The following is an 18,284-nucleotide window of genomic DNA, read 5'->3' as shown; positions in this document are numbered from 1 at the left end:
AGCCATTTTCCTCCAAGACATCATTCAGCAGGATGCTAGAATGCTGTTCTAGCACACACTGCAGACACTCGAAGGGGCAGGGCTAGGATGACCTGGATAGACTGGGGAACTGGGCTGCAGTCAATCAGCTGAGATTCAACAAGCAGAAGTGCAAAGTCCTGCACTTGGAACGGAATAAGTGCATGCACAAATACAGACTGGAGAATGACTGGCTGAGCTGCAGTACTGGAGGGAAGGGTTACAGTGGACTAAAAACTGAATATGAACCAATAGTGTGCTCTTGTTGCAAAAAAAGCCAAAATCCTGGGTTGTATCAACAGCAGTATCATTTGCAAATTGAGGCAAATGATTTGTCCACTCCATGCAGCACTGGAGGGCCTCTCCTAGAGACCTGCATCTATATTTGGGTCTCGCACTACAGGAGGGATATGGTCAGCGTGGCAAGAGTCCACAAGAGTACAACAAAAATGTCAGGACCTGGGAGGCAAAATTTATGAGGAATGGTTATTTAATCTGGAGAAGAAGAGACTGAAAGGGGATTTGCTAACAGTCTTTAAATACCTGAAGGGCTATTACAGAAAGGATGGAAGTAGGCTTTTCTCTGTGGCTGCAGGGGACCAGAATAAGGATCAATGGCCTCAAGCTGCAGCAGAGGAAATTTAGGTTGGAGATAAGGAGGCACTTTCTGTTACGGTGGTCAAGCACTGGAATAGGCTAAATCATGGCCTTCCCAATCCTGAAAATGTTCAAGTGGAAGTGAGATGGGACACTTGGCTAGGGTGGTTTAGTCCGAGATGATCCTACCTTGACCAGGGGACTGGATGACTTCATGAGGCCCCTTTCAGTCCTACTTCCCTGTGATTCAGGATTGAGCTGCTTGTAGGAGACTGAAAGGAGCTGCTCACAAACACGAGTAGTAGAAAAGGAGCCTAGACCACCAAGGAGTATGAAGGTAGTCAAAATAGCACCATTTTAAAACCATAAGAAGGGAAACTCAGCCCACTCTTCATGCACACGTTCTGCAGGCACTGTAATCTCTACTGAACAACTACAGGACAGCTTCCTAGTGCATTGTGGGTAAGTTCTAACACAAACATGGTGGGAATGTGCAAACACAGCAGATGCAGGGCTCCATTCTGGGAATTGTTGCATGGCACAAATGGGTGTTGAAGCACTTTGTTTTACAAGCCTGATGAATGCCAAGTACTTCTATGACAGTAGGTTAGCTAGACCTACCTACCACCTATCCTACTCATGGAAGATATCCCAAAGGGAACTATGGTGGGTAAGACGTCCCATTCTCGGCTTGCATCAACCAAAGCAGTCTGAAAGAGTTGACCATATTACATCAGAATACACTATACAAACTGGTAGCAGGGGAGGAACATAAACCAATACAACTGACAGGGAAAATAACTGTTTAATTAGCAGTGAGCACTATTAGTTGGTAGTGTGGCATAAGCACTTAAGTGCCAATTTGCTTAGACTCATAACCCAGTCATGTTTCTTTTCATCTGTGTGGGGACATTGAACAATAATTTTAGCCCTATACCTACATGGAGTTAAAAATAGTTTCATCCACACCAAGAAGGGGAAAAAAAAAAATCTTCCTAGACCATCTCTAGTCCACAGACATGTTTCACACTTTAAGCTATGCTGTAACATAAATGAGGCAAAAGGCCACACAAGCCCTTTGATTGCTTTAGGAAACTGCTGGTAAGAGATCAGAGGATGTTTGCTTACAACTTATTTGCACTTCGTTCTAGATAGGTGCCTGGATGTGTGCACCCTCCCCCAGACTCCATGTGCCCCTTCTGCCCTGTATTTGCATCTTTGAAAAACTGTGTTTAGAAATATGGTAACTAAATTTTCTATAGAGGGAAGACATTAGGAGTTTCCTCAGCAAACATTCTGTTATGTACCAGTTTTGGAAAAGCACTTAAAAGGGAAGGATTATTTTACAGCAGATTATTCCCTTTAAAATATTTTACTTCCAGCCACGGTTTCTGGCACTCGTCACATTTTAGTTCAACTACATTTCCTAGAAGTCCCAAGGTGTGCACTAACTCTTCCTTTTAAGACATTTTTCCACACTGAGCATTGTTTTAATTTTCAGTTGACTGCATGTGGGAAAGGCAGAGAAGAGTGGTTCAAAATTTTCCACGTGCCTGAACTCCAGACCCCTCTGAATTTCTAGGATCTTTAAAATGGATATAAAGTTGGGTCGGTAAACCCAATTCTCCAGCTAGCTGACCCAATTTATTTGAGAGATGCAACTATTTATCTAACACTGAAATTTCAAATGACAGATTAGGATGAAGTAAATTATGTCAGACATTTTGGCATAAATAAATGCTTCAAAAAATTAGCATCATGTTGGGGAAATAAGTTTTGGGTATTAGGATTCATGTCATTCTAAATGCTTGGACCAAGTGAAAGAGCAAATAGAAGACTACCTTGGTGCAAAAGAGAAAAAACCCAAACATGAACCATCATGTTATGTGTGTATTCTCATACGTGAATGGCATTCCAGGTCTGAAGAAAAGGACACATAACGGATTAGCGCTTTACATACATTTATTTAGCAGCAACTGCAATCAATCTCCAAAAAAAAGTCTGGAGTCCCCTTTTGTTTCTGAACCAAGTCAAGTGACAAAACTAGCTGCTAAAAACAGTAATGATGAAGCAGACAGGATCAATCTTTTGAGAACAGATATCTAAGGGTGGGGGGAAGAGGGAGAGTTAATCTTTTTAGAAGGCAAAATATAAATATATACACTCTAAATTCACAACAGTTGAACACACTACATTTAGTTCAAGTGGGATAACAGTGGACAAATTCGCATCATGTAAATGGTAGACTCAAGAGATCTCCACTCTCTTTTCTTCCTAATCCTGTCCAGTGTTGGTTTACATTCTGTGATCTGCCTATTGCAGAGCTGAAATACTGAAGCGCTGCAGTGTTGATTCTTGAGGACTGTGCACAAGAACAGACTGGGGAGATGTTTTGTCCTTTACACGTTGCTCAGAGCATCCACACCAGGAAGAACTTTACCTGTTAGCAATTAAGAAAGCCACAGAAAATAAGGTTTATTTTTAAAAGAAATTGAGGTATTAAATGCATTAAAATACCGCAACACTATAAAAGAATCACAAATGCTTAGATCAGCCCTCACACACTCCTGTTGATTTTGATGGCTCTTAAGGTAGTGTTATATCTAATTGCTACACAGCAGCAAACACATTTTAAAGCTCCAGTAAAGCTTTCAAGTGCAACTGTTTTCAACATTCTGTTAAGTAGGTTAAAAACCCAAAACCTCCCTCTGCTCAAAAGACTTATGGGGCTTGTGGGTTTTTAAAATGTACGTGTGTTAAACGCACAAGAATTCAAATCCTCAAAGATATTTTGATGCTTTACTCGCTCTGATTTCCCACTGGTAGAGGAGTGAAGTATCCAACTACCCCTCAGGATTTGGGTCCAGATGAAAGTACAGGAATCTCTTTTAATCCCTTTTCACTTTTTGGTTTTTTGTATCTCATTCATCTTTGATGGTGGACACTGACTTGACAACAAGGAGACAAAACAGGTCTGTCTCATCTTCCAAATCTGGGGCCATAGCACAATGCTACAATGTCTGAGTTTTAACAAGATCACATGACATTATTCTTAAACCAAAAGTTACTTTTTAAGGTACAGAAATATTTCAAGTCAGTCAGACTTTCATTATAATTTAAAAAACTTCACACACACACCCACCCCCTACATTTGAAGCCAAAAAGTAGACAAACTTTGTTCTTTAAAATAAATCAGCTGCACAATGTTTCTTCCAGCCACTTGCATTCTTTCCCTTCACCATTACTCCCTAGGCAACAGAAACAAAAGCCCCATCTAACATACAACTGATGGAAACTAACAGCTGCAACAGTCTAGTGTGGCTTCTCTTGCACAGAATAGGTGACAGCATTAGATAATTTACATATATTGAGAAATGGCTAATTACCAGAGGAAATGAAAACTCATTTAGAATATAATGCAGCTTGTAAAAGAGTTTGATACGTTCTCACCATTTTAAACACGGCATCTTCACATGTACAGGCTTGTGTGACCACTAGAGGGCTGCTTAAACTAAGATTTTTAATTAAATTTTAAAGCTATCATGCTTCTCTACCAAAAAAGGTAGAGACTATTTTGTCTTTTACATAGATGCAGCTCATCAGCCAAGCCATTACAAAGATTAAACGAGTATTCTGGGTCTGAGCAACTGAGACCAAGACAGTTCATAAATTCAAAATCTTCCATAAAGGGGATGAAAGGGCAATAGTTTTAGAAAACCCAAGTCAGTTCTCAAATTAATTTCTGTTCTGCCTTTCCAGTAAGGGCAGAAATGGCAGTCTGTGCTCACAGAAGAATGGTCCCTTTTCTTCTCAGTCCAACGCCAGAACAGGGCAAAGAAAGGCTGTTTTAAATAAGCCTCTGAGAATCTCAAAGGCAGTGGCAGAGCACACACTTGGACTGGTGAATACAAGAGACATTCATTCTGTTATTTTGCCTGCACCAGTACAGCTTAAATCATCCAGACCTACTTCCCACTCTGAATGAGTGAATTAAGAGAAGGAAAGAAGTTACCTTCCAGCAGTTCCAAGCTGGCACCGCCTCCAGTGCTGACGTGGCTGACCTTATCCTCAGTGTTCCACTTCGCACAGCAAGTAGCAGTGTCTCCACCACCTGGTCAGAAAAGTGAATTAATGATATGTAGGAAGAACTTAAGTTCATCCACTAAGAACGAGTCTGCTCCTCTTTGCAAGGATGTGTGTCGATCCAGTACACACAGTGCCCTTCAAGGCCACAAATGCAGCCTAAGCAGAGCAGAGCAACCCATCAATGAAAGGGCTGGAGATTCTAAATCGCTACATAACATGCTGCTGGCTGGGGGTGTCGAGAGGGAGGAGGAATGGGGGAGACAGATGCATTAATATCAAGGTCTTACCAATAATGGTGATGCAACCCTTGCCAGTAACTTCCACAACTTTATCCATCAGAGCTTTGGTGCCTTTGGCAAACTTCTCCCACTCAAACACACCAACCGGACCATTCCACACAATTTGCTTGGCCCTGCCTACAACTTCTACAAACTTCTTATTACTTTCAGGACCACAGTCCAGGCCCTAAGAGAAGAGAAACATGAATACAGTTATTGTCAAGCTTCATCCAAAACTGATCACTTAATATGATCCAAGAAAGCCAGCTACTTCATTCTTACACCACCTTCTGTTTCACTTATTCACCACATGCTAAACATGTCTGAATGAACGAGACCACCACCTGCCTGGGGTAGCTACCAGCAGTCTTACTGTGAAAGCACCAACTTCACTGTTAACTTCCCTTATTTAGCCAATATACATGCCACAGTCAAGTGCTTTCAGAAGCTGTTTCCAAAACTCCTTTAACAAGGTGCACATTCCACCCCTCTTTCCACCTTGTTTTCTCTTTCCTACTAAGCCTACCATCCAGCCAGCAGGGATCCCAGAGGCCACAGTGGCTTCTCCAGTCTGCGCGTGCTCATCAAATTTGTCAGCAGTGATGAAGTCAACAGGTAGAGTGATCTTCACGCCATTCTTCTCTGCTTTTGCCATCAGGTCCTTGACAATCTTTGATCCCTCTTCATCAAACAGTGAGTTGCCAATCTACAGAAGAAACAGGGATATAGAAAAGTTCTTGTGGCTACTGGCCATTATAGAAGTTTACCTGCACTCTGACAGCAAGAACATGAACCTGGGTTTTGAAGCCTGGCAATGTGTACTAGTCACAGGGTCAGCCCATGCCCTAGGCACTATGGAAGTCCCACTTTGAAGGGTCAAATCTGGTTCTTATTCCTCACTGCTGACCCCCTGCACAGAGCTGAACTTCACCCCATGCCCAAAGCATACATTTGAATTGCCTTTTTCATTTGCTAACATCTAGGCCTTGGCAAGAGGTCGCCTCTTAAGTTGACAAATTGATTGCAAAGAGACTGCTCTGTATTATATTTACTCAAGTCAGATTATGCATTTTCAGTTTTAAACTCCAAAAGGGAATGCAAATGATCTGGTGCACGGAGAAACCCCTCTATGCCTCTCCTCCCCAACCTCCCAAAGCAGGCACAGAACTCCCATTTTGTACCTCCATGTTGTTAAGCACTTTGAGGAAGGTGAAGGCCATTCCACCACCAATTATCATCTCATTGACTTTATCCAGCATGTTGTTGATTAGCTGAATCTTATCCTTAACTTTAGCTCTACAGGAGGGAAAAAGAAAGAGAGCAATGTACCTGAACACATACTCATTCTAGCAGCATATATATTGTTTAAGAAATGTACTGCCTAGGAAGCTACAAGGCTTGAATGTGGAGCCATTTCAGCCGCTCTAGAATGGCAACACTCAGGCCTGGGCATTACCGTGCCATCCTGCACAGACAGGGTAACCAGATTAGTGGACACTAGCAGCAACTTCAGGGAGTAACATTTAGCATTCTGATCTCTTATTTGGCACTTCAAAAAGGTATGGTGAGGCCTGAATTCCCAAACACTAACAGGGAAAGAGACATGTCCCAGGATGCCCAACAAAACCATAGCAGAGCTAAGATTAGAACAGAGACCCCAACCCCAGTCCATTGGATCATGCTGCCCCTTGATGCCTAACTCTTGTAATTAGCCCAGGGTCAGTAGTTCATTAAGTCAGCAGAGGAGAAAAAGCCTCCTCCTAACTGCTGGATCTGCTCTAGGGTCAGAGACTATGCAGAATCACCCTCCCCAAAAGGAGCAGAGCCTGTTTGAGAAACAGGACAGAGATGGACAGGGGTATGGCAGTGCCTAAGGTACCCTTACACTGGAATTTCAGAGCACAGGAACACATGAACATAAGTCTCTCAGTTTCTGCTCTTGAATATCAAACTCTGCAGATCTGCTCTCTTAACGGTAGGCTTGTCTACATTAGGGATATTAGACAAGAGTGCAGCTGCTCTGGGAAACAGTGGGCTACTCGATGAAGCATTTAGCTAGGATTCAGGGACAGCTGCATTCTGTTCTCTACTTTGCTACTGGTCTGCTGGATGACTTCAGACAAAACCCCTCATTTTTCTGTGCCTGTTTCCTCATCTCTATAATGATAGTGATATTGATTTCCCTTGTAGAACATGAATAGATAAAAAAGCACCAGGTATTATTATTGCCATCACCATTACTAGTTCAACTCCAATAGGAGCAACAGTGGGAGCACCAGGGCAAACACTGTTCTGATTGCCAACACCATATCTGAACATTCCTGTACTTGGCTAGGTGTCTGCAATGCGCCTAAATTCACTCTTCAGAGGTAAAAGAACCCAAGCACATTTGAAAAGAGGCTTACTCCGGCACACAGGAGTTACTCAATAGGTATGCATGTCCCCTGGATGTGGCTTTGTTCATTAACTGCCCATAAAGAGCTGAAGTGCATCCAACTACAGTAGGTCACAGTTACATAAGGACAGACAGTGTCAACTTACAGAGACACGCTGAGCTTGCACTATGCTTGTACTATGAACTCCAGTGGAAAGGGCACTGGCAGTCTGTGTCAGGGCCATCTCTTATATCCAAGAGCTCTTCTGGATCACTGGCAGAACACAGTGCTGTGGACTAACTCAGGCAGAGGCAGCTGAAGAGCTAGCAGAGAGTTTGAACAGGACTAGCCAACTTCACTGTGGTGGATAAAGTTAGTCAGCTCCTTTGTGAAGTATGGATTACAGGGAGCTCAGGATTCCTCCCCTCCTGTGGACAAAAGTGTTCTTGTCCATGTCAATCTGGACAAACCTCTCATTCATTCTGACAATGGAGTTAACAGCATATCAAAAAAAAAAAAACAAAAAAAAAACAACACATATATATTCTTGGCTCTTACCCTCCAAGAATTGCCAGGAAGGGCCTCTCTGGACTCTCCAGAGCCTTAGCAAAATAATCCAGCTCTTTCTTCATCAGGAAGCCAGCAGCTTTCTGTGACAGATTGACACCAACCATGGAACTATGGAATAGGCAGAGAAGAAAAGAGTTCTGTATCAGTTATATCCAAACAACAGAATTCCTCACGTTCCTAAAGCCAGAGGGCCTTTCATGCTCCCAGCAGTGGGAAGTTAACTCTTTGTGTAGCTGCAATAACAGCAGCAGCATCAAGAGATGGTATGGAAACTCATGGCATGACTAAACCACACGCTTAGTGTGCAGAGCAATGGCAAACACATACATACCCTGCTACTCCAAACACACTTCCTCCCAAGACTGGAAGTGGCATATCTGCATTCATGAGGCACTATACCCAGGCTTATTCAGGATATTTTTTTCCCTAAGTCGCACATCTTACCGCTATGCTTAGTGCTCTACAGACTATGTTCAAATAGTTGGTGTGCAATTGTTTAATACACAAGACAAATTCACGGTCCAGAAGGCTTCATTCTCTGACAGTTTGCATTAACTTCTAAAGGGTGGGACTTACACAGTACACAGACTTTAAACTGGTCAATTTTAATGAAGAACTCATCAGTCCTCATTGTGAAAATCCTGTACAGGGCTTTTTGAGGATAGTCTGCCAGCACAAAAAGACCAGGACTAAGCTAATTTGGATGAGTATGGAGTGAACCCAGAAAACAAGGAATTACGTAAGTCTGCCTAGAGAGGCTAAGTAGTTACATACCTGTGAGCTCGGTGTGCAGTTCCAAAAGCATCGTTGATGTAAACATCTCCCAGTTTAGAAAGTGATGCTCTGAAAGCCTCCACCTTTGCTGAATCAGCCTTGATCTGAGGGATACAGGACATGCAAGCTGATGCTATTTAGCTACAATATGATCCTCTAATTCTGCCACTATGAACTGCAAATCAGACTTGCATGACTCACTTTCAATTTAAAAATGGAATTACTGAATGAAGAAAACATCTGAGATTCTTCACAACTCAGGCCCTAAGACACTGCTGTTTGAAGCCTCTGGTCAAGACTTATCACTGGCAGCAAGGGATTTATATCAAATTTAGCGACCACGACATCCACCAACACTGGCTCGTTTCAAGCATAATCAAATAGGTACTGTGCAAATCTCCCCTCCCCATACTGTCAATGCCCAGCACCTTTCATCTGCAACATCCTCTTTTCACTTTTGGGTCTTTCTTGAGAAAAGATCTGCAAACAGATTTGATCTGGGCTGCATTCAATTAACGTCACACCAAACTTCTACTGTTACCCAGCTGTCTGATTTGGCCTGTGATCTGAATTTTCCTGATGGCAGCTGCATATTCCCTGCTCTGTGTGGGTGCTGTTTTCTCACCCTCCCCCCCCACCCTTTAAGCAGCCTCTGTCGAAAAATATGCTGTTGAAAACATGGCAAGTGACAAACTTGGACTGGCCGATTCAGCAGCAATAGTAAGTAGGAGGCTGCAGTGGGGGATGTAAGAGAGAAGCCCTCGGTACAGAGCAGGGATGGCTGAGGCAGCAGCCAGGTCTCCAGCTTCAACTTGCTGCTAGCAAAAGGCTGCTGGCCCCTAGTGTAGAAGGTTAATTTAAAAATAGCCTGTACTGTACTTCAGGCAATTGGCGACACCAGCCAAGTGAACTTATCTTCAGCATTCCTAAGTGTGCAGCAGGCACCAGATATATCTGTCTTAAGTGAGTCTCTTCCCACACTGTTTCCTGGGGACCCATACAGCATGGTCTTCTAGTGGTTTATCTCCCCTCCTGCAACAATGAAAACATAGCAGAGCTGGTCCCAGCCAGTAACGGCCTTCTGTGACCTGGTTCTTAATCGTGCGTTTTATATAGAAACAATCCAGGATGGAGCAGCCTCTCATTCAGCGATCAGTGCAATCCTCTCCACTTCAAGAGCTTGCTACCCACCTGTATAAAGTATTTCTGAGGTATTCTGAGGAAAGGCACTAAACAAAATATAGCAGAAATGTACAGCCAAGTCTCTTTGCTGTTTTTGCTTGCATGATCTGGGAAGGAAGGAAAGCTAAAGAAGTAGGGAGATTTTAAAGCGGTGGCAGTCAACCTTTTTAGACTCACGGCACCCCTCAGAAAATGCTAGAAAATGAGTGAAAACTGAGAATTAAGTGTAGAAAGAGAAAAAAAAAAAAAAAAAATACCTGAAAAATTCTTCCACTGCAAAGAACTCAAAGACCACAACAGGCAAGAATGTTTTCAACACTAGGGATTCCTATTTGAAACTTCTGGTTTATCATGTGAATCATGTTTGCACAACTAACAGTGCTAACATTGTCCATCACCCTTGAAACTGTCGTGCATCACACTGTTCAACATCTTCATCAGCAACTTGGATGAGGGGGTAAAAAGCACCCTGTTCAAATTCGCAGACGACACTAAGATGTGGGGGGAAGTGGGCACACCAGAAGGGAGGAATAGGCTGCAATTGGACCTAGACAGGTCACAGGGGTGGGCAGTTGAGAACAGGATGGGTTTCAACGCTGACAAGTGCAAGGTGCTGCACCTGGGGAGGAAGAACCAGCAGCATACCTACAGGCAGTGGAACTCCCTTCTTGTCAGTGCAGAGGCAGAAAAGGATCTTGGAGTCATTAGAGATGCCAAAATGAACATGGGCCGACAGTGTGGGGACACGGTCAGGAAGGCCAACTGCACCTTGTCAAGCATCCACAGATGCATCTCGAGCAGGTCCAAGGAGGTGATCCTCCCCCTCTATGCAACACTGGTCAGGCCACAGTTGAAGTACTGCGTCCAGTTCTGGGCGCCACACTTCAGGAGGGATGTGGACAGCATTGAGAGGGTCCAGAGGAGGGCTGCCCGCATTATCAGCAGGGCAGGCCCTACGGCTACGGGACCTGAACCTGTTCAGCCTCCAGAAGAGAAGGCTGGGGGGGGGGGAAATCTAGTGGCCATTTACAAACTGGTCAGGGGGGACCAGCAGGTATTGGGGGAGTCCCTGTTCCCCTGAGCACTACCAGGAGTGACTAGAAATAACAGTCACAAACTAGCAGAGGGTAGATTCAGACTAGACACCAGGAGGCGCTACTTCACAGTCAGGGTGGCTAGGATCTGGAACCAACTTGCAAGAGAAGTGGTGCTGGCTCCTACCCTGGGGGTCTTTAAAAAGGAGGCTGGATGAACACCTTGCCAGGGTTGTTTGACCCCAGTACTCTTTCCTACCCATGGCAGGGGGTCGGACTTGATGATCTGCTCAGGTCCCTTCCGACCCTACCTACTATGAAAGGATCTCACATTACCCTCATTGAGAATCATTGTTCTAAACTGCTCCTTAGTCAGGCAGCTTTATATAATTGTTTCTGCTAGAATTAGTAACTGCTGGAAGTAGAAAAGAGCTAAATCTGAATGAAGGATCTGCTATAGAACATTTTCCTTAGAAAGTCTAGACAATCCTCTGCTACTGAACTGCCACTAGCCCCAAAAGATCATGTTAGTAACATTAGTATTTCTGCAGCATGTACTATTTTGACAAGAGCCAGGCCTACAACTGTCTTTGCTGTCATGCTGCCTGTGTATGTCCTGACTGATATGCTACAGTGGGAAAAACTGGAATGGTAGACAGTGTGGGACAAGGTACTCAGCCCACAGGTCAGACCCAGCCCACAGTGCCGTATCATCCAACCTGTGGGTCTCCTTCAGAAATTGGTGACAGGGGAGCAGTGGCAGCATTAATTGCCACTATCCTGCTGGCAAATTTTTGGACCCACGGGAAGCTCTGCAAGCTAGATAACAAGAAGGTCTTGAGCACTAGACAGGGATGGTGGACAGATGGTTCAGGACAGTGGGCAGTAGACCCCATGAACTGACCTTCTGCCACTCATCTGGTCTGTGGGGCCAGAAGTTTGAACACCTCTGGTGTAGGGCATTTCCACAAGGGACCAGAACTATGTTCAGTAAGTCAAAACAGGTAAAGGGGAATTGACTCCCAGAAGTTAGGTGATGGCAAGTAACTCCAGCCTTTCCACCTACAGAGGCCTTAATTGCACTCCAATCTATACAATCTTCTGTATAAGTCTGTTAAGGGCACCATGCTATGTCAGCAAATCTGCATTATGAACTGCATCTGCTGGGAGCCAAACCCTGTGTAGCTAATGGGGTCACCTACACTAAGAAAAGAAACTGTCTAGAGCAAATGCTCTTCCTGACCTTCAAGAAAATGTCAGAGGTACAAGGCAGTGCAGATGCTATGCAACTGCCTGAAGAGAAAGTAGCCTTAAATGAAGGCTTTTCAGAGCCCCAGTACAGTTTAGTATTTAAACATCCCATTAAAATTCAGATATAAGACTTGGGATCAAAAAGGGGCAAGGAAACATCTCCTTCCAAGCCATTTTCTCACTTTTACACCACAAAGGGAAAGAAACCCCTCCTGCAGCAACCAGCAGTTTCCCCAGGACCTCTGTCATCCTTCCTTTCCACTCTTCCCTTCATTTTATAGGAATACCAGCTACTGCATGCTCACCCGTGTCCTTCACATAAGCAGCACCTTCCTGGCACATGGTCAATCTGTATTTTTGTAGCATTTAAATATGATCAACATGGGCTCTATGGGAGCTTTCTGCCCCAATCAGATATACTCAAACTTCCTGATGTTTAAAAAGCAATACCTCAGCATTTCAGACAAGCTACTTTACAACTTAATCTCAATCCCAAAAGTAAGCAAAGAAAACCTTACTACTAGCCTAGAACAATGGCCAATGCTAATCACCATAATGTGTGTCAAGTCCAGAACGCTGTGCCTTTTTGCATCTCTATGATATTCTCCTAACAAGCAGAGTCCCAGACACTGTTCTGGGTGGTTTCTTAGTTTCTTTGACAAAGACAGAGCAAGTGCTATCTGCTATGTTAACATCCTGCACAAAATGTCACAGGTAGTTCATTGTCATGCTTGTCTGTCAAACTGGATCAAGGAAAGAAATGCACGATGGATTTCAAATGGAAATGCCAAACCTTGTTCCCCGACGCATCCTTCCCTTTCCCTTCTTCTTCTACATGGAATCGGAGGTTTTCCAGGAGGATGATGGAGCCAGCTGGAGGATCAGCACAAGCCTTCTCCACTTCTGGACCCACACAGTCTTTCAGGAACAAGATCTCCCTGGAGTCATAAATCAAGATTTAATCTCACCGACATCTTAACTTTTCAAAAGTCCATCCACGCTGCACAACTATTATACCATACCTGCCCATTAGTGATTTAAGTTCCACAGCCACTGGGGCTAAGGAAAACTTTTCAGGCATAGGGACTCCATCAGGCCGGCCCAAATGACTCATCAAAACCACAGACTTGGCTCCATGATCCAAGCAGTGCTTGATGCTAGGGACAGCTGCCTTGATTCTGTAAGAGCAAGGAAGGCCAGAAAAGATAAGTTAGAAAGAAACAGCTTGAGGTGATACGGGGCAAATGAGCTAGGTGGCCATAAAGCTGAATGCGATTTTTACAGGCATATCCACTGGGTGTCGTCTCTCACAAAAATGAGGACAAGATAGGAAACATTCTGCTCTTTTTATTTATTTGAATCCCTTGTAACAGAAAGCACTGCCAACAATACTACACCAAACAGGACAAACAGTAACTCTGAAACAGATATGGGTTAAAATGTTTGGTATGAACACTGACAAACCTAAAAGGAAGAGCCTTGCATGAGGAAGTAATCCAAGCCTCTCCACTCCCAGTGACAGTGATGGCCATTATGGACAGGAGCTTCAGGACTACAGAATGCAGCCACACAACTAGCTGCAAGAAGCCAACTACCAATGCAAACTAGTGCGCCGATGCCAGTACTTTTCTTACATATTTTTCAATTGTTCCCCTTCTGCCATCTTCTATTACAGTAAAATATGTATAGTAAAATGGAGTTAAAAATGACTGGGGACACTAGGATTTTAACAGTAATGCTGTTGCTAAGGCTGAAATAATAGCAGAAATGGCAGGCTTAATGTAGACAAGGTTAGCACCTGCCAGGAGATGAGTAGGTAAAAGGATGAACCAGACAAGCTTTTTTTGTTAATGTCCTTAACCAGCATTTCCTGGCCTGCAAGGGTCTGCCAAGCTAACATGTTGAACAGTTCTATAACCACAGAATAACCATTTTCAAAACACTGGAGGCAGGTATTTGCTACAGCTGGTTTTAACAGAAAACTTTAGTATAAAGTATTTGCAGTAGCCACAATGTATCAATTAGCCCTCTTGGAGGGAATCAAGAGGACGTGGCTAACCACAAGGATGCTTCCACTATTGTTCAGAGTGAACCACATAGATAAAACATGGACCATTACATGGACAGGGGTTTGAGACTTCAACGTAGAACCTAAAGTGGTGCCTTACCTTTGGTTGTTGGTTATTTTGTTGTCCTTCATTGGAACATTGAAATCAACCCTAAAAGAGGAGTAAAAATAATTATTAGTATTTAAATGAACATGACTAATTTCTTTTAGGAAGACCTGGGGCCCTTGCTGATCACAGGGCTGACTAGAAAGGCAATCCAGTCAGTTCAAAGTATTCACTTTTGCTTTTATGAACAAGCCTATCATGAAACCAATTATACTTGACACCTTTTATGTCAAAGCAATAGGGAGGGAGGCAGATGAAGCTGTCCAAATATAAAAGGGCAGTTAGGTGCCCACTGACTTCAAATGGGAGTTGGGCACCTTTTGATAACCAACCCCAAATTCCATTTTTCAACGACAAGCAGAAATTTCTTTTTTCTCAGATCTCAGCTAGGCTCTGCAGTCAGCTCAAGTAGTCCCAAAAGATGTTCAGTGCCCATTTATTGTTTCATTATTCATCACACACAAAGGACAAATGACATTGTGCAGATCCTCTGAACAGTCTACCATGAGCAGCATCTCATTTCGGTAAACCAGTTGGGCAGGGCTTGAAATATCACCACTTCCCCTACTTCTGCACTCAACTTACACTCCTGCTCTGGCAGTAAGCGGATGTGAAGACAGACAAGTTTGCCAAAGGAACTGAAAGTCAGCATCACCAGGGGCTATGCTGAAGGTAGACAATTGTGGGAAATACGATAGATTCCACAAAATATTCCAGGTTACCGACTTCAAGTGCAATTTTTCCCCCAATGCATTGTAGGAGTTCATGCTGTTCTGTCACATGTCAGTCAAAGCTTGGACCTGTTATTTGCTGGGCCTATTGCTATGCTGTGCACTTAAAAAGCTTTTAACAAGCAGAAGTTATCATCTCTCTCTAGTTAGCTACTGCAGCTTTCTTGCACTCAAGTCAGATCTTATACACAGCTTGTGGGTAATTTCCCAACAGCATATTGGCACCTTACTGAATGCCAGAAGATAAAAGGGAGCATTTCATAAGCCATTTCTGCCTAGCATACCTTGGGTCCATAAACTGAGAGGCAACAGGAAGTAGTGTTGTGTAATAGCTGAAGGCAGAACTTACTCATGGGATGCCAAGACAAGAGGGAACGTTAGACTGTAATGAGACCAGCCCCTTCTCTGAGTAGTTCAGACAGGAAAGTCTAGCTGCGGCAAGTAAGATGACTAATGAAAAAAAAATTCATTTGGGGAAAACTAGTCATTCTTACTGACTGTGTCCAAGTATCAGAATGAAAAAAATGGAAATTTACCCTGTAGTTTATGCATCACAATGAAGACCCCCTCCACCCACCTCCAAATACAAAATGCAGGTTGAATTTTTTTTCAGAGACTGCTCAGTAAAGGGGCATGTGGACAGAGCCTCAAAAGCTTCCAGCAGAATAGGAGAAGCTGAGCAGAAAGAATTGAACTGGCAGCCCCTGGCAGAGTGGATTAATTCTAAAAAAAGAAAATGTACCATGATGATGTCATTGTTATGGCACCAGGGGCAAATTAAAAGTTTGCTTTGCCAAGTCATTATCACTGTATGAAGTACCTGATCCACCCGTGCCTCCCAGTGCAGACCTGAGCGTAAAAAGCCAATGAAATGTGAGAGCTCCTTTAAACTGAATAAATTTAAGTCTAACAGCGACCTTCAATAAGCCAGAGTTTTGCTTGGGCCTCCTCTGCTTGGCAGCAGGCCTGGAAGGTCAGCAAGGTATAGATAGGTGCATGAAAAGTTATTAGGATGAATAGGAGAGAAGGAAAAAAATTGCTGAATGCCATTTTCAGAGGACAAGTCACTTCTATTCATAGGTTTTATAGATGTTAGGGGCTGGATGGGACCTTACAGATCATCGGGTCCAGCCCCCCTGCACTTGGAAAGATTGCTGGGATCAGATGACCCCAGCAAGATGGGCATCAAGATGCTTTTTGCAGATTGCCAGGGTGGATGACGGTACCACAATATCTCAGTGCAACAATATCTCAGCTACTGTTTTGCATTATTTATGGTCATATTTAGTATCTGTCCTACACCTAAGGCTACATTAAAAAAATTAACAACAACAGTGTATTTTCCAAATAAGGCAGGCATGTTATTTAAAAATAAAGACCACAAACTGGAATCTAATGAAGCTAGCCAAGCATGCTGTCCTCTACTAATGCAAAGTTGTTCTCAACAATATGTATGAAAAGAGGGAAAATTGGTCAAGTGGCAAGTACTTAAGGAAATAAGAGAAAAGGCTTTTCTGCAATGTTTGGGAGATGCACTCCTGAGGTCTGATCATAAGGGTTTTATTATCAGGCCTGCACAGTGAGGCAGTCAAAATTCTAATGAATGACTTGAAAATAAAAATATTTAGACAATTTCACTGGAACAATAAGTGTGTGAGAGTGAGGAGGCCCAGAGGAAGTCACCACTGCCTTATGCCTGTTACTCAAATAACCGATTTAGTGCTCTACACTTGTTACACTCAGATGACCTTGGGGAAAAAGTCCTTGTACCTGGAAGAAAAATTTAGAGCCATGCCTATAAAGATGTGTCCCACTGTTATAATACACCAAAAACAGCTTATAGTATTGGTCAGAGACTCGCCATTCCCACATCAGGCTTAACACCGACAAGGAATAACGGACATTTTCTATCAAACAGCTTGATGTTGTAAGGTGCAGAGCACCTATGAATCAGTGCGGCTCCCCCAAGACGGCACACAGAAGCAGTGAATTTTCTGTTGCTTTGTACAACCCATCTAGCCAAGGAAAGGGCGGCTTGGTTTTGTTTCCATTCATCCAATACATTTATTGCCCTACAAATCTCAGGTCCCTTGGCAAATCCTGCAAGGGCCCAAAACGCCCCCAGACCAGAATGCAGCTCTGACCCGTGCCACCTTTCCCCATGAAACCCCTGCCAGGGCTGGAAGTCAAACGTGCCTCAGTCACGGCCTCCTGGAAGGAAAGGCGCCCACTGCACCCCAAGTGCAGGGGGCCTTGCAAATGCACCCACTGCACCCCAAATGCAGGGGGCCTGCAAATGCACCCATAATGCAGGGGAGCCTGCAAATGCACCCACTGCACCCCAAATGCAGGGGGCCTGCAAATGCACCCACTGCACCCCAAATGCAGGGGGCCTGCAAATGCACCCACTGCACCCCAAGAGCAGGGGGGCCTGCCTGCCGGACAGGGCTCTGAGAACAGCGCAACAAGCCACAAAGACGAGGGAGGCTGTGCAACCACGAGGCCCGGACGGGGAAGTCCCAGCGCGGCCCAGCACGTGGAGGCCGCAGGGCTCCAGAGCCAGGTCCCGGGAGCCAGGCTTAGTGCAAAGCTAAACCAGGGCCGCTGGGACGCGGGTTCGAGCCCTGCTCACCTCATAATGACCCGCTTGCCCTTCACGTCCACCCGGTCCAGCGTGAGTTTGGTGGAGAGAGACATCTTGCTGCTGCTGCTGCTCCGCCGCGTCTGCCGCAGGGTCGCTCCGCGCCGCCAAGAGCCCCGCCCGGCGCCCGCAGCCCATTGGCTGCCGGCCCGCGCCACGCCTCGCGAGTGGCGGAGCGACCTGTCCGTCGCGAGACAGGGCCCGCCTCCCCCGGGGGGGGTGGTCACGTCCTGCACGGAGCCGCCGTCTGGCGGGAGACGCGGGTTCGAGCCCCGGGGCCGCCCCTGAGCGCGGGGGCGCTGCACGGGCCCCCCTCCCTGAGCAGTGAGGCCTGCACGGGGGTAGATACCCCTGGGCCATGCTCAGTTTGCAGGAGGGAGGTTGAGAGCCTGGTCCCTCATGCCCAGCAGCTGGAGTCTGGGAGCTTGCAGGCTCTGGCGGTGGGGGGGCTGCCTCCCTCCCGTCCAGGAGAGCACAAAGCCCCTGCAAGCTCCGGCTCTGCCTGCAGAAGAAGGTGTCTGTGGTACCCCGAGGCTTGCAAAGAACAGTTCTCCCAACGCTGTAGTTGGTCTG

General features: G+C 44.8%; 1 protein-coding gene across 1 annotated transcript; it reads right to left on the bottom strand.

Annotated features, from left to right (window-relative positions):
* Positions 1-2,559: 2,559 nt before the first annotated feature.
* Positions 2,560-17,812, bottom strand: PGK1 (phosphoglycerate kinase 1). The gene is made up of 11 exons (XM_006262565.4): positions 17,703-17,812; positions 14,334-14,384; positions 13,188-13,343; positions 12,959-13,103; positions 8,699-8,802; positions 7,913-8,032; positions 6,161-6,275; positions 5,506-5,685; positions 4,989-5,166; positions 4,628-4,726; positions 2,560-3,055 (listed from the first exon to the last, which is right to left on the bottom strand). Exons 1-11 carry the CDS (start codon positions 17,765-17,767, stop codon positions 3,015-3,017), a joined length of 1,254 nt encoding a protein of 417 aa, XP_006262627.2. The 5' UTR covers positions 17,768-17,812; the 3' UTR covers positions 2,560-3,014.
* Between the last annotated feature and the right edge of the window lie 472 nt (positions 17,813-18,284).

Source organism: Alligator mississippiensis, chromosome 8 (genome assembly GCF_030867095.1).
Source record: "Alligator mississippiensis isolate rAllMis1 chromosome 8, rAllMis1, whole genome shotgun sequence".
In the NCBI taxonomy this organism is placed as follows: Eukaryota; Metazoa; Chordata; order Crocodylia; family Alligatoridae; genus Alligator; species Alligator mississippiensis.
Note: the sequence above shows the minus strand (reverse complement) of the source record. Positions and strands in the feature narration are given on the sequence as shown.

Bases quoted from the DNA above. Each gene is read 5' to 3' on its own strand.
- PGK1 (XM_006262565.4), bottom strand. From the start codon at position 17,767: ATGTCTCTCTCCACCAAACTCACGCTGGACCGGGTGGACGTGAAGGGC. The intron at 5,167-5,505 runs GTAGGCTTAGTA...CTCTTCTCTTAG, and splicing joins GGATCCCTGCTGGCTGGATG to GGCCTGGACTGTGGTCCTGA. The intron at 4,727-4,988 runs GTAAGACCTTGA...TTTTCTGACCAG, and splicing joins GGGTTGCATCACCATTATTG to GTGGTGGAGACACTGCTACT.